This window comes from Salvelinus namaycush, chromosome 22, assembly GCF_016432855.1.
Source record: "Salvelinus namaycush isolate Seneca chromosome 22, SaNama_1.0, whole genome shotgun sequence".
NCBI classification, from domain to species: Eukaryota; Metazoa; Chordata; class Actinopteri; order Salmoniformes; family Salmonidae; genus Salvelinus; species Salvelinus namaycush.
In genome coordinates this window covers 29,036,853-29,053,930 of record NC_052328.1, presented here as the reverse complement: position 1 = coordinate 29,053,930, position 17,078 = coordinate 29,036,853, and the positions used below count along the sequence as shown (strand labels likewise).

The 17,078-nt window shown below is 42.4% G+C and overlaps 1 protein-coding gene across 1 annotated transcript; it reads left to right on the top strand.

Annotated features, from left to right (window-relative positions):
* Nucleotides 1-7,599: 7,599 nt before the first annotated feature.
* Nucleotides 7,600-16,355, top strand: LOC120017724 (PDZ domain-containing protein 7-like). Its single transcript, XM_038960672.1, has 5 exons — nt 7,600-8,749; nt 9,115-9,208; nt 10,003-10,553; nt 10,872-10,948; nt 16,078-16,355. Exons 3-5 carry the CDS (start codon nt 10,301-10,303, stop codon nt 16,261-16,263), a joined length of 516 nt encoding a protein of 171 aa, XP_038816600.1. The 5' UTR covers nt 7,600-8,749; nt 9,115-9,208; nt 10,003-10,300; the 3' UTR covers nt 16,264-16,355.
* Nucleotides 16,356-17,078: the final 723 nt, after the last annotated feature.

Genomic DNA, 17,078 nt, shown 5'->3' with positions numbered 1-17,078 from the left:
TTTCAATGTTGGATCTGGAGCGAAACAGAAACTTGATCGTCATTTACTGACAAATGGTGTAATGGTTGAGGTGTCTGAATATGCTAAAGAGATTAAAAGAGCTCACCGGCATGTTATCTATGATATTCTAGAATACAACTTTGATCTTGGTGTTGGTAGTGAATTACAATTTGATTTTGGCAGCCGGATTATGTTAAAACTAAAAGACATGAAAAATAATTACAAGAGGACACAACCTGGATGGTTAGCAGAAGTGTTTGAACTTCCTGATCCAAAGACAATGAAAGCAAGTAACGTCTCTCTTCAATGGGCAGGGTCCAATTTGCATAACGGCGTCTCAAAAAATCTAACACCCTTTGACACCTGTATAAAGGTTGTGGACCTGATATCTCCTCCGCATGTGAAGACTGAAAGCCTCTTTACTGAGACAGTTTTAACACGGTGTGCGGATGAGACTGCACTCATTGGCCCTGAAAATGGACCTAATGAAATATGCACAAAGGATGAGGCTCATCTGGATGTGATCTATCTTCGACATGTCCAGACAGAAAGCGTCTTCACTCAGACAGACATAACAATGGAGCAATCCTCAATGATGCCCACATTAGAAGAAGCATTGGAGTACCTCTACCCTCTCTGTAAGGAAAAAGGACTTGACCTGGATGTGAAATCTAAATGTGTGAAAAAGGAGAAACTTGACTTGCATCTATTGACCAGAGATGTAATGTTTGAAGTGGCTGATTTTGCTTCAGACGTGTGTGGAAATTACAGGCAGATTGTCTGTGATGTTCTAGACCAAAATTTTGATCTGGATTTACAACGTGGGAAAACTGAGCTGGCTCAAGAGATTATGGTTGCGTTAGGAGCAGTTTGGCAGAGAAAGACACATTTACATGGTCGAAAGAGATGTGAATTTTACAAGGATACTTTCATGAAAAAATGTCGCAAACGAAAGAATCCTGCAGAGATTTGCAGTAACCAGAATTTCACTACATCATCACTTGAGCTGAAATACCGAAGACGGAAAGAAGTAACAAAAAGGAGGAGGTTGGATTTAATGAGAAAAAAAAAAGAAATGGACATGTTATTAGCCAGGGTGTCGAAGGGAGGCGATTTGCTGGAAGTCAGACAAGTAGAACCTCATTGGGTCCAGCTAGAGAGCATCTCTGATAAGATTGACCTTGCACTTTGTGCTGATGAAACGAAGCAAAATGTTACCAACTTAGACCATTCAAATGTGACGTTTAACACCAAAGAACTGGTGAAAGACTGCTACCCACTCTGTCATGAAATAGGTCTGGGCCTTGATGTTGCATCCAAACCTGCATTCACTCACTGTGGTTATTTTGAAGCTCAAATCAACCCAACTTCACAGGTGTTTAGCGTAAACCAAACCCAGACCAATATTGAATTGCCATTGCCTGCTGAAAATGTTCATCTAGCAAGATATAGTACTGCCGTTCCTTCTGTGCTAACCTCACCTGCTACAGAAAGCGGATGTAATTTAGCTGTATCTACTAGATCGAGTCCTATTCTTTCTGACTACTGTGAGCCATTCAACTTTCTTTCTGATGAAGACGAAGACTACAATGGCGATGGAAGACGAAGACTTCAATGCCAAAAAACAGTAGAGGATGAGTATATACGGCAGTGTCGTGTCAGTTACTCAAGAAAAACCCCAAGACATTATGGAATGAATTGGAAAGCTCCATACAAGAAGTGCAAGGAAATGGGTGTAGATTTCAATGTTGGATCTGGAGTGAAACAGAAACTTGATCGTCATTTACTGACAAATGGTGTAATGGTTGAGGTGTCTGAATATGCTAGAGAGATTAAAACAGCTCAACCGCGTGTTATCTATGATATTCTAGAATACAACTTTGATCTTGGTGTTGGTAATGAAGTACAATATACTTTTTCCTCCCGGACTATGGCAAAACTAAAAGACATGAAAAAGAAGTACAAGAAGAAACAACCTGGGTGGTTAGCAGAAGTGTTTGAACTTCCTGATCCAAAGACAATGAAAGCAAGTAACCACTCTCTTACATGGGCAAGGTCCTTTTTGCATGACAGCGTCTCAGAAAATCGTACACCCTTTGACATCTGCATAAAGGAGGAGCCTGTTGTGGACCTGATATCTCCTCCGCATGTGAAGACTGAAAACCTCTTTACTGAGACAGTTTTAACACGGTGTGCGGATGAGACCGCACTCTTTGGTCCTGAAAATGGACCTCATGAAATATGCACAAAGGATGAGGCTGATCTGGCTGTGATCTATCCTCAACATGTCCAGACAGAAAGCGTCTTCACTCAGAAAGACATAAAAATGGAGGAATCCTTAATGATGCCCACAATAGAAGAAGCATTGGAGTACCTCTACCCTCTCTGTAAGGAAAAAGGACTTGACCTGGATGTGAAATCTAAATGTGTGAAAAAGGAGAAACTTGACTTGCATCTATTGACCAGAGATGTAATGTTTGAAGTGGCTGATTTTGCTTCAGAAGTGTGTGGAAATTACAGGCAGATTGTCTGTGATGTTCTAGACCAAAATTTTGATCTGGATTTACAAAGTGGGAAAACTGAGCTGGCTCAAGAGATTATGGTTGCGTTAGGAGCAGTTTGGCAGAGAAAGACACGTTTACATGGTCGATATAGATGTGAATTTTACAAGGATACTTTCATGAAAAAACGTCGCAAACAAAGGAATTCTTCAGAGTTTTCAAATCACCAGAAGGCCACTACAGTAACACTTGAGCCGAATTACCAAGGACTGAAAGAAGTAACAAAAAGGAGGAGGTTGGCTTTCATGAGAAAAAGAAAAGAAATGGACATGTTATTAGCCAGGGTGTCGAAGGGAGGCGATTTGCTGGAAGTCAGACAAGTAGAACCTCATTGGGTCAAGCTAGAGAGCATCTCTGATAAGATTGACCTTGCACTTTGTGCTGATGAAACGAAGCAAAATGTTACCAACTTAGACCATTCAAATGTGACGTTTAACACCAAAGAACTGGTGAAAGACTGCTACCCACTCTGTCATGAAATAGTTCTGGGCCTTGATGTTGCATCCAAACCTGCATTCACTCACTGTGGTTATTTTGAAGCTCAAATCAACCCAACTTCACAGGTGTTTAGCATAAACCAAACCCAGACCAATATTGAATTGCCATTGCCTGCTGAAAATGTTCATCTAGCAAGATATACTACTGCCGTTCCTTCTGTGCTAACCTCACCTGCTACAGAAAGCGGATGTAATTTAGCTGTATCTACTAGACCGAGGCCTATTCTTTCAGATTGTTGTGAACCATTCAACTTTCCTTCTGATGAAGACGAAGACTACAATGCCGATAGAAGACTAAGACTGCAATGCCAAAAAGCGGTAGAGGATAAATATATACGGCAGTGGCGTGTCAGTTACTCAAAACATAACCCAAGAGATTGTGGAAAGTATTGGAAAGCTCCATACACGAAGTGCAAGGAAATTGGTGTAGATTTCAATGTTGGATCTGGAGTGAAACAGAAACTTGATCGTCATTTACTGACAAATGGTGTAATGGTTGAGGTGGCTGAATATGCTAAAGCGATTAAAAGCGCTGAACAGCGTGTTATCTATGATATTCTAGAATACAACTTTGATCTTGGTGTTTGTAATGAAGTACAATATACTTTTTCTGCCCGGACTATGGCAAAACTAAAAGACATGAAAAAGAATTACAAGAAGATACAACCTGGGTGGTTAGCAGAAGTGTTTGAACTTCCTGATCCAAAGACAATGAAAGCAAGTAACCTCTCTCTTACATGGGCAAGGTCCAATTTGCATGACAGCGTCTCAGAAAATCGTACACCCTTTGACATCTGCATAAAGGAGGAGCCTGTTGTGGACCTGATATCTCCTCCGCATGTGAAGACTGAAAGCCTCTTTACTGAGACAGTTTTAACACGGTGTGCGGATGAGACCGCACTCTTTGGTCCTGAAAATGGACCTCATGAAATATGCACAAAGGATGAGGCTGATCTAGCTGTGATCTATCCTCAACATGTCCAGACAGAAAGCGTCTTCACTCAGACAGACATAACAATGAAGGAATCCTTAATGATGCCTACATTAGAAGAAGCATTGGAGTACCTCTACCCTCTCTGTAAGGAAAAAGGACTTGACCTGGATGTGAAATTTAAATGTGTGAAAAAGGAGAAACTTGACTTGCATCTATTGACCAGAGATGTAATGTTTGAAGTGGCTGATTTTGCTTCAGAAGTGTGTGGAAATTACAGGCAGATTGTCTGTGATGTTCTAGACCAAAATTTTGATCTGGATTTACAAAGTGGGAAAACTGAGCTGGCTCAAGAGATTATGGATGGGTTAGGAATGGTTTGGATGAGAAAGACACATTTACAAGGTCGAAAGAGATGTGAATTTTACAAGGATACTTTCATGAAAAAACGTCGCAAACAAAAGAATTCTGCAGAGTTTTCCAATCACCAGAAGGCCACTACAGTAACACTTGAGCCGAAATACCAAAGACTGAAAGAAGTAACAAAAAGGAGGAGGTTGGCTTTAATGATGAAAAAAAAAAAAGAAATGGACATGTTAATAGCCAGGGTGTCGAAGGGAGGCAATTTGCTGGAAGTTAGACAAGTAGAACCTCATTGGGTCCAGCTAGAGAGCATCTCTGATAAGATTGACCTTGCACTTTGTGCTGATGAATCGAAGCAAAATGTTACCAACTTAGATATGTGAAGTTTAACACACAAATGGGTGTAAGAGTGCTACCCGATCTCTCATGAAATAGGTCTGGACATTGATGTTGCATCCTAACCTGCAAAAACGAAACTGGAATTGAATTTACTGACTAACAGTGTCGTTATCGAGGTTCATACATACTTGCGTAAGAATCGTTGAGGTAAGATTGGAAAAGATGGGTGGATATTTTGTTTGCTCTCTGATATTCTAGAATACAATTTTGATCGTAGTTTGCAAAATCAGAGACGTTATCAAGCTCAATTATGTATTTAGAGTAAAGTGACGGTTCGAAAACACAAACCTGAGCTCTTGGGAAAGGGTCAAATGTCGAAAGAAGTGTTCATAATACCTAATGTGATTTCAAAGCCGTGCAACAACAAAAAAAAACAGTGCTTTCAGATGATTTACCTAAAGGAATATCAAAGAAATCTCACGGAAAACCATGGAACAAGATGCAAGACTGGTATAACCTAATCATGGCAAACACTATCGCCACGAAGAGCATTTAATCAAAGATTGTTCATGGAATGGCTCAACGCCAATTGATATTCTGATAGGAAATGTATTCAGCCTCCCAGAATTGTCACTACGCATTGCAGAAAAGGGTTCTTTTGAAAGTCAAGTCAACCCAACTTCAGATATTTAGCCAAACACCAACTGAACGACAAGATCAGGCCAACAATCTCCCAAAACATGGTACTGCCATACCTTTTGTTCTATCCTCATCTGCTACAGAAATCGGCTGCAATGTAGAACTACCTACTAGTCCTCCTCTTTCAGCCAATTGTGAATCATTTGAACTTTCCCTCTGAAGTCTTGAATGTCAAAACTGTAGAGGATGAATATAAACTCAGCAGAAAAAGAAATGTCCTCTCACTGTCAACTGCATTTATTTTCAGCAAACTTAACGTGTAAATATTTGTATGAACATGATTCAACAACTGAGACATAAACTGAACAAGTTCCACAGACATCTGACTAACCGTAATGGAATAATGTGTCCCTGAACAAGGGGGGTCAAAATCAAAAGTAACAGTCAGTATCTGGTGTGGCCACCAGCTGCATTAAGTACTGCAGTAAATCTCCTCATGGACTGCACCAGATTTACCAGTTCTTGCTGTGCGATACCCCACTCTTCCACCAAGGCACCTGCAAGTTTCCAGACATTTCTGAGGGGATTGGCCCTAACCCTTATCCTCCGATCCAACAGTTCCCAGACGTGCTCAATGGGATTGAGAGCCGGGCTCTTTGCTGGCCATGGCAGAACACTGACATTCATGTCTTGCAGGAAATCACGCACAGAATGAGCAGTATGGCTGGTGGCATTGTCATGCTGGAGGGTTATGTCAGGATGAGCCTGCAGGAAGGGTACCACATGAGGGAGGAGGATGCCTTCCCTGTAACGCACAACTTTGAGATTGCCTGCAATGACAACAAACTCAGTCCGATGATGCTGTGACACCGCCCCAGACCTTGACTGACCCTCCACCTCCAAATCGATCCCTCGCCAGGGTACAGGCCTCGGTGTAATGCTCATTCCTTCGACGATAAATGCAAATCTGACCATCACCCCTTGTGAGACAAAACTGCGACTCGGCAGTGAAGAGCACTTTTTGCCAGTCCTGTCTGGTCTAGCGACGGTGGGTTACAATTTGTTGCCCTGGCCACATCTGCAGTCCTCATGCCTCCTTGCATGCCTAAGGTACATTCATGCAGATGAGCAGGGACCTTGGGCATTTTCTTTTGGTGTTTTTCAGAGTCAGTAGAACGGTGTCTTCAGTGTCCTAAGTTTTTATAACTGTGACCTTAATTGCCTACTGTCTTTAAGCTGTTAGTATCTTAACGACTGTTCCACAGCTGCATGTTTGTTAATTGTTTATGGTTCATTGAACAAGCATGGGAAACAGTGTTTAAACCCTTTACAATGAAGATCTGTGAAGTTATTTGGATTTTTACGAATTATCTTTGAAAGACAGGATCCTGAAAAAGGGACATTTCTTTTTTTCCTGAGTTTATTTGTCAGTGTCGTCAGTTACTCAACCTTCCCCAAAATGGACTGGAAGATATTTGAAAGTGCCAAGAAATAGGCTTAGAATTGAATGTTGGAATTGGAGCAAAATATTATCTTGATTTGCATTTTTACTGGCTAATGCTGTAATGGTTGAGGTTTTGGATTTAGGTAAGTGGATTAGTAGAGCTTGCCAACATGATGGCTGAGATATTGTAGAATACAACTTTGATCTTCTTTTGCAAAATGAGTAACGATATGACTTTAAAAATGGCCAGAAGCAAGATGCATTACAAGAGAAGAAAACCTGGGTGGTTAACAGAAGTGTTTGAACTTCCTGATCCAAAGACAATGAAAGCAGGACAATACTCCCTTACATGGGCAAAAACCTATTTGCATACAGTGCCTTCGGAAAGTTTTCAGACCCCTTGACTTTTTCCACATTTTGTTACGTTACAGCCATATTGTAAAATTTATTAAATTAAACAATGTCCTTAGCAATCTGCGTTCAAAAGTGCTACCCACGCTGCAAGGAAATAGGCCTGGACCTCGACATTGCATCCAAACCTGCAAAAAACAAAACTTAAATTTCAGTTACTGGTAATGGTGTAAATATTTACTAATAGGATGTAAAAAGGCTAAAGGATATGCGTCTTCTCTATGATAGCCTAGAATACATTTTTGATCTTAAAGTGGAACTGACAGCGTTTTAGCAATATGTAATCTTAGATCTGTTCATATACATCCCAGGAAGATTATATATATATAATATATATATATATATATATATATATATATATATATATATATATATATAAAAAAAAATTATAAAAAAAAACGTTTTCTGACACATGATCACTTTTAGATATGCTCGTTTTTATAAATTCATTGAATGTTTGAGAATGAAGTATAGTAAGGCATTTGTGAAAATTCTATAAGAATATAGTCAGAGGTGTCCACATACTTTTGTGTATGGGATTTGTGTTAACGGTTAAATCTTTAAATAGTGGATTTTGCAGATTCCCTTGGCCTCCTGTTGGTTCACTTTTGTTCTTGCTGTGAAGACTGATTTATTTCTAGACTTATTTTTTCTTCACCATTAAACGACATGTTCATTGACTAGCCTAACTTTTCTACCTTTCAAAGCCTCTGTAGATGAACCTCCTGATCTTTTTTGATGTAAATAAGGTGAACAAGGATATTTTTTCTAAATAAGAGTAGCCCTAGGCATTGGTAAAAAAATCCTATGGATAATCTTTTTCTTTTTGCAAGTTTGTTTTTCAGCCATTTTTGGAGGTACTTATCAGTGGGCTATTTCTTTTTCATAAAAAAAAAAAATTTGAGGAAAGATTAAGAAAGACACTGCATCAAGACTTGCTTTGCAGTTACCCATACTTTTCTATTCTAAGGTCAACTATGAAGTGAAAGTATTTTTATTTTTAAGGACACTTTCATTGACATTCTCAGGTGTTCCTCTGACACCTGTGGCATTACAAGGTATGCAAGTAAATGTGTGACTGAGATGCACATTGCAGCTTTTTCTACTGCTTGCCATTCAAACTTTAAAACTTGCAAACCGGTCTATCCGGGATCCTTGAGACATCGCTACCGCATTGTTTTGAAACACCATGGAAACACTAAGAATGTACAGCAACTTTTTTTTAATGTCTACTTGGCATTTTCTTTGTTGGACTTTTTGTCACCTTTTTTAGACAAATGAGTGGATTGTCTTTGTTTATATTTTAATGAATAAATATCTACTTTTTTTGTCATTTAGACACTTATCCAAGTGCTTACAGGTTCGTGGATGTTTTTGTGATATACATTTTTCTGAGCAGATGTTAGTTTCAGCCATTTTTGGAGGCTGATTTATTTTATTTTTTTCCTTTTTTTTCTTGGGAGGATTAACACACGTTTTTGAAAGTCTTCATACTTCTCCCATTTGTGGACTGCTTAAAAGGAGTTTCTTTCTGGCATACTTTGGAGTGTCTTTGGAACAAAGGGTATGTAGCCTTTATGCTGCATTTTTGTTAATGAAATGTTAACTGTTAATTAGCTTATTCAAGACTTTTGCTATTTCAGTTATCATCTTGTGTTATCATGTAGTGTTGTAAATGTATATTTCTTAATTTCCACTCTTGAATGTATTTTGTAATCACTTGGGCCCTCCCTTGAAGCTACCACTATCCCCCAACCCCTAGGATTAGAAAGTATTTGATATGTTAAGGCCATATGGTAATAGCTCCAGCATGCCTTCTGATGGACTTTCAGCATTTTAGCCATATTCTTTTCATATCTAAGTGTAAGGGTTAGTAGTGTTTGCTGGATCCTGCCCTGTTCTGGTAACTGAATACACATTTCTTCCCAGGTGCTGCGTCTCTGTGTCAACCGGCTGAGCATGCGCCCCAAAAGCAGAATGGGCTTTCCGTCCTTTCTGCCATGTTTGACAGAACTCTTCAGAAGTGAGTAGCCTACCTCAAAGCCCTGAAGGGGTGTTATAGTCAGAGAATCAACTGGCAGCTTAAAAAATATATATATATTTTAATTAACCTTTAATTTAACCAGGTAGGCCAGTTGAGAACACGTTCTCATTTACCACTGCGACCTGGCGAAGATAAAGCAAAGCAGTGCGAGAGTTAAACATAGACAAAAGTACAGTCAATAACACAAAATAAAAGAAATTGAAAAATCTATGTACAGTGTGTGCAAATGTAGAAGAGTAGGGAGGTAGGCAATAAATAGGCCCTACAGGCGAAAATATTTACAATTTAGCGTTAATACTGGAGTGATAGATGTGCAGATGATGATGTGCAAGTAGAGATACTGGGGTGCAAGAGGGTAAGTAATAACATGGAGAGGAGGTAGTCGGGTGTGCTATTTACAGATTGGCTGTGTACAGGTAGTTCTTCTTTTGGTGTTTTTCAGAGTCAGTAGAATGGTGTCTTCAGTGTTCTAAGTTTTTATAACTGTGACCTTAATTGCCTACTATTACTCATGTTACTGAGTAGGTGGGTGTGATGGCTTCCGATAGAGAGTTGCTGATGGTTCCTGGGGTGAATGGACTCCATTTTGTGTTGACTGACACAAGAGAACTCCCACGCAATGTCACTGTCAAACACAGAGGGTTGACCAGGGCTGGGAGGGTGTAAAACTATAGTACAATACTGTTGGTCTACTGGGGTTAAAGGACTGAGTCTGTGTCTGTCTTCGCGTGTGTCTGCTAATATGTATGATGTCATGTATATCTTCTCTCCAGACTACCATGGTGGTTTCCAGCTTCAGCCAGCCCAGGACTTTAAGATAGACCGTCTGTCTGGCCTCTCTTAGGTCTCCTGCAACAAACACCACACCTTCCGCTCATGATCCCCTCACCGCTCAAATGGCTCCTCGCCAAGTCCCCACACACCACCCTACGCCAACGCCAACCGATCTACTCCCCACGTAGTGAGAATGGTACGCCCCGGCTCTATGATTAGACCTCATTGCTGTCGGAAGATACCACTCCAGAGCGGGGGTGGTCGCCTGTGAGGAATGGACACAGCGGGAGGGGCAAAATGGACCAATGGGAGTGCAGTGCTGAGAGGGGAGGTAGGAACACTCAACCCCTCCCCCTGAGCCCCCTCCGCAGGACTGAACCCTCTCGACAGGGAGGGAGAGGGGGGACTGGGACAGACAGGGAAGGGGAAACAAGTGAACAGATATTCGCCAGGACAGTCGCAGAATGGTCACCATGGAAACATACCACCTGTACCAGTTCAGGACATGAGATCGCCACGTTGACCATCTTTAAGACGAAACAGTCTCTGGGTGAGTATGCCCATCAGTCAGCCGCCCACTAATCAGTAGCCTAGTACCCGGCCCCACCAGTAGAGGTCAGTGCATCACCTGCTTATTGTTATTAATGGCCCAGTCTGAAAAATACCCTTAGTAAGGCTATTTACTGTGTCTCTTTAGTCTACAGCAACAGTTGGTCATCTTCCCCTGTAGATGCAGGATTTCAATCTTGCCAAAGCAGTAACACAACTGATTCAACTTAGTCTTGTACTAAAGACTATGATTTTTAGTTGATTGGCAAAAGCCTACACCTACACTGGCACTCTGTGGAGATATTCCGTGTCTCTACAGGTATCAGTATCTCAGGTGGGATGGAGAATGAGATGATGTTTCCAGGAGGAGCTGCCTCTACCAGTGACGCTCTGATGGTAAGCTTCTTTAGGAGATCACTGTAATATTCCGGCAGCTCATGCTTTAATCCAAGCTGAGCCATATAATACAAGGTGATGTGTTTAGCGATATGTATTGGTCTGTGACGTTTGTAAACAACACTCAAGTTTGGCCTGGGCTCAGAACTCTGAGTCTACAATACCTGAATGAAAAGGCTTTGCTAGTGTGTGTGCCTGTGTTGGTGTGTCAGGCTTTTGTCTGACTGACAGTCTTATGAGTGGTAGAATGAGAGCGAAGTGGTGGAGAGAGGAAACTATTTTAAGACACCCGCATGCTTCCCATCCAGAACAGTTTGCGTATACACTACATGACCAAAATTACGTGGACACCAGCTCGTCAAACATCTCATTCCAAAATCATGGGCATTAATATGGAGTTGGTCCCCCCCTTTGCTGCTATAGCAGCCTCTACTCTTCTGGGAAGAATTTCCACTTGGTGTTGGAACACTGCTGCGGGTACTTTATTTAAATATTTTTTACCTTTTATTTAACTAGGCAAGTCATATTTACAATGACGGCCTACCCTGGCCAAACCCTAACCCAGACAACGCTGGGCCAATTGTGCGCCGCCCTATGGGACTCCCAATCACGGCCGGTTGTGATACAGCCTGGAATCGAACCAGGGTCTGTTGTGACGCCTCAGGCACTTATATGTAGTGCCTTAGACCGCTGTGCCGCTCGGGGTTGTTCAATAACTTGCTTCCATTCAGCCACGAGCATTCGTGAGGTTGGGCACTAATGCTCGCAGTCGGCGTTCCAATTCATCCCAAAGGTGTTCATGGGGTTGAGGTCAGGGCCCTGTGCAGGCCAGTCAAGTTCTTCCACACCGATCTCAACAAACTATTTCTGTATGGACCTCGCTTTGTGCACAGGGGCGTTGTCATGCTGAAACAGGAAAGGGCCTTCACCAAACTGTTGCCACAAAGTTGGAAGCACAGAATCATCTAGAATGTCATTGTATGCTGTAGCTTTAACGTTTTCCTTCACTTGAAATACGGGGCCCAAACCATGAAAAACAGCCCCAGACCATTATTCCTTCTCCACCAAACTTTACAGTTGATGCTATGTATTGGGGCAGGTAGCGTTCTCTTGGCATCCGCCAAACCCAGATTCGTCAGTCGGACTTCCAGATAGTGACGTTTGATTCATCACTCCAGAGAATGCGTTTCCACTGCTCCAGAGTCCAATGGCGGCGAGCTTTACACCACTCCAGCCGATGCTTGGGATTGCGCATGGTGATCTTAGGCTTGTAAGCGGCTGCTCGGCCATTTCATGATGCTCCCGACAAACAGCTCTTATGGTGACGCTGCTTCCAGAGGCCGTTTGGAACTAGTGAGTGTTGCAACCGAGAACAGACGATTCTACTACAAATGTTTGTCTATGGAGATTGCAATGCTTTGTGCTCGAAGCAACAGTTGTGGCAGAAAAATCAGTGTCCACATACTTTTGTATTTATAATGCATTATAATGTTTTGTGATGTTTTTGTTCGTTTTGTTCATCAAAGGGTTTTTTCAGCTGTTCGTGCACACTTTTTTTTCCCTTCTCGAGGCAAGACTAAGTTCAGTGCCGAAGTCTTTGCCCCGTCGTTGGTTATTGGTCAACAGTAGGGATTGTTCAATGAAGTGTTTGTCATTCAATGATAGCCGACTCGTTTTCATGCAAATTTTTTCACTGGAGAAATACTGCACCAAACATCTTAGTTAGATGTAAAGTTGAGTGACGAAGATATCCTCGGCAAAAACGCCAAAATGAATTCCTTAATTACATACATTTTGACTATTTTGAGGAAGTGTATATTGACAACGGTGTCTGAACATAGTACTGTCTTTCAAGTGAGTATTTGAGTATAATCGTTCGGTTCACCTCGCCGAGTTCGGATGGGCGCCAGCTGACCAAAACATGAGGAAGTCACCTTGCTCACAGCTCTGTGAGGAGAATAGTGTACAATAGCTGAGTGTGTGAGTGTGCGTCTCCTGAATGATATGTAGGGTGTCCACTCCACTCACCCACTCTAACCAGAGTGGGTGAAAACACGCTTTGGTGATGACGTTTCACTTTCTTATGTTATAAAATACATTTGACCAAGACAAATATGATTCTTCATGTTATGAATCGCTCAGTGGGGTCGTTCTCTGACATCATTAATATTATGTCCTAGAGGTCATATTTCATAACCTAATACATCTGATAATATGCACTGAGCTCTGTCGACAGTGGTGCAGCCTCATCGGATTTCACTTCTTCCAAGTTGTTTCCGTGGGTCGCAAATAGCTAAATTAGCATGACACGAGCTGAAATAAATGTAAAAGGCTTTGAAAATAAAAAGCTTGTGGTACGCTCAGTGCTCCGTCTGTTTTTGTTCATATTAAAATTAAAAGCATAGAATTAAATATGAAAATACAAAATGTCATGTCTCAACATTGATATCGATCTTACCTCTATTGTTTTATGTCCTCCGGATTTGAGAAGAAAAATGAGTTAGCCTTAATTCTCTCACAGCATCCAGCCTGGCTGACACAATGCTTTTCTCCTGATTTATGACCACTGTTCTCTGGCCTCCATTGATTTAGTCACTCTAATTTTGACCATCCTACAAGGGTAAAAACACCAATAACTTTTCAACGGATTATGATGGAGACCATGGGGTTTCTTAGAGGAGTATCTACACAATTAACATATTATTTTACATATTGGTCAAAATGTTTTTGATTGGACACCCTATAATATCTTAGCCAGAGTGTATTACCAGAAAGAAAGATCCTGAATGAAGCAGGGGGATCAGGTCAGAGGTTACAGTGAGGTGAAAGGGGGGTGATGTCTGAGAGACATACTGTAGCTCTGTAACCTAAGAGATACTAGGTCACAGCTCTGTAACCTAAGATATACTAGGTCACAGCTCTGTAACCTAAGATATACTAGGCCACAGCTCTGTAACCTGAGAGATACTAGGTCACAGCTCTGTAACCTGAGAGATACTAGGTCACAGCTCTGTAACCTGAGAGATACTAGGTCACAGCTCTGTAACCTGAGAGATACTAGGTCACAGCTCTCTAACCTGAGAGATACTAGGTCACAGCTCTCTAACCTGAGAGATACTAGGTCACAGCTCTCTAACCTGAGAGATACTAGGTCACAGCTCTCTAACCTGAGAGATACTAGGTCACAGCTCTCTAACCTGCGAGATACTAGGTCACAGCTTCATTTATTGGTCACGTACAGTAGAGTTTTGCAGATGTTATCGCAGGTGCAGCAAAATGCTTATGTTTCTAGCTCCAACAGTGCAGCAATATCGTGTGTGTGTTGCTGCCGTGAACCTGGTGACAGCACTTCCCAGGTCCGATTAGTGTCATACACTCTGGGGATCTGGTGTCGGCTAAGCCTGTCAGTTTCTAAGAACTTCCCCTTAGAATCCCCCTTTCACACACACATACATACGCATGCGACAGAGACCTTTGAGGAGGGGAAGGACAAGGAGGGAGAGAAATGGTTGGGAGAGAGAGGGAAACAGACATGGTTGGTTTGCTCTACTCTGACCCCCCCCCCCCCCCCCCCCCCCCATCTCCAGTTTCTTAACTCAGCCTCACACCTCGCTGGCGTAGTCTGATAGCCGGTCCTTATCTGGTGTGTCTGCTGGCTGTCTCCCACACAGAGACCAAGTAGACAACTACAGCAGGCTTTCCTGTCCCCCTGTTCCTGTCTGAAAACACCCTACCTTTTAGCTAGCCACCAGGTGTGTGTGTGTCTCTCTCTGTGTGTCTCTCTCTGTGTGTCTCTCTCTGTGTGTCTCTCTCTGTGTGTCTCTCTCTGTGTGTCTCTCTCTGTGTGTCTCTCTCTGTGTCTCTCTCTCTGTGTCTCTCTCTCTGTGTCTCTCTCTCTGTGTCTCTCTCTCTGTGTCTCTCTCTGTGTCTCTCTGTGTGTGTCTCTCTCTGTGTCTCTCTCTGTGTGTGTCTCTCTGTGTCTCTGTGTCTCTCTCTGTGTCTCTCTGTGTGTGTCTCTCTGTGTCTCTCTCTGTGTCTCTCTCTCTGTGTCTCTCTCTGTGTCTCTCTCTGTGTCTCTCTGTGTGTGTCTCTCTCTGTGTCTCTCTCTCTGTGTGTCTCTCTGTGTGTCTCTCTGTGTCTCTCTCTGTGTCTCTCTCTGTGTCTCTCTCTCTATGTCTCTCTCTCTGTGTCTCTCTCTGTGTCTCTCTCTGTCTCTCTCTCTGTGTCTCTCTCTGTGTCTCTCTCTGTGTGTCTCTCTCTCTGTGTCTCTCTCTCTGTGTCTCTCTCTCTGTGTCTCTCTGTGTGTGTGTGTGTCTCTCCTTTTCATCTGTGCTGTTAGCTGAGTAAGGTCACTGTGTAGTCAACAGCACCAGGATTATACTATTTACCCTGTCCTAGAGTTCTGGTGTTGCTGTCTCCAGACATATGACCTGGAGTCTGGACAGTGATCCACTACCTACTAGGAGCAATGCCCATCTAACTAATGTTAAACACACTTACATGTGGATGATGCCCATTGGCTAGACAGGGACAGGGCGAGAGAGAAAGGCCCAAAAAGATAAATAAATGTTTACCTAAGAGGATGAATGAGATTGTCTAATATTCAAAATTACTTTGCTTTATAGATAAATGGATTGAAGTATTTTGGTGCTGGTGCCACGGAAGGGAAGGCAGCAATGTTTTGGGTTAACCAACGCTATCAAACATTAGTTTCATGAGGGGAGATGTATTTTCAGAGTTCCAACAGGGCCCTGGTTTGGGGGAAATCGAGAAGAGACCTTGTAATGTCACATACCTCTTGCCTTGTGATTGTGTGTGACCCTTCATTGGGGTTGTCAACCAGGTGCATCCTCAGCGAGCCCTGATGACATCACAGGAAGTTTCTCTCCTCAGGGTTCTAGAACTCTTCCTGCATTAAACAATGCATTGTGTGTGTGTGTGTGTGTTTTCAACATAACCTTCCGCTGAGGGTAAACCTTGAGCGTGTGTGTGTGAGCGAGCGAGAGAATATGGTAATGAATGTACTGGGATGAAGGAGAGCAGTAGATGCTGAGTGGGAGCCCAGGTCACTGCACAGTAAGCATGTGTTGGCGTCTGTACCTCTAACCTGTCTTTGTGTGTGTCTCCAGGCGAGGTATGAGCTGGTTTCAGTGGGCGGTGAGTCTCTGCAGCGTGTGACCCATCCGCATGCAGTGTTCAGCAACAAGGCCAATGACCCAGTGGTGTTCGTCAAGATTTTCAAGGGAACAGCTGACTTGCATCAGAGGAATCCACTGTCAGGCTTACACAAGTACTACACACAGTATTTTTATTGAACCTTTATTTAACTAGGCAAGTCAGTTACAATGACGGCCTACACCGGCCAAACCCGGAAGACGCTAGGCCAATTGTGCGCCGCCCTATGGGACTCCCAATCACAAACATATGTGATGCGTTCTGGATTCGAACCAGAGACTGTAGTGACGGCTCTTGCACTGAGATGTAGTGCCTTAGACCGCTGCCCCACTCGGGAGCCCAGTACTACTGGCCTGTCTACAAGGATGCTCTGAGGTGCAGTTCACCCATCCACTGGAAATGATCTGAGATGGTGTTCAAACCAGAACACATGTCGACTTAAAGAGGAGGAGATGGCTCGCTCCAGCTAGGCTGCAATGGAAGGGAATGGTCTATTCTCAGAGGAGAGCAGCATGGGTACCTCGACACTGACCAATAAGCTTGCTTCTCCTCTAGGGCAAAAAGGATAATGGTTGTTTCCATAGCAAACAGGAAATACTGCCAAAATTAAAATGTTTTTACATTTTGTTGTAACTGCAGTCGACATGTGGGACTATTGTGCTTGCTTTGTGTATAACAATAATGTGATAAATACTATTTATCAAAGATGGACTTGATTATATGTATCCTTTTTCTTATATGAACTTAAATTTTTGGAGAAAACACCCCATAGAATAAAAAGGTTATCTAGCATTGTCAGAAGTCAGCAGCTAGCTATCCATATTAGTATATGGATCATCAATGGACGGGAACTTTATTTTGTGAAAGCAGAGAACAAAAAACATGCACACGTAACCACACGCACCGTTCCAGGGAGCATCTCAGTCCATAGGGGTCCTGCCAGAGAGCGATGACT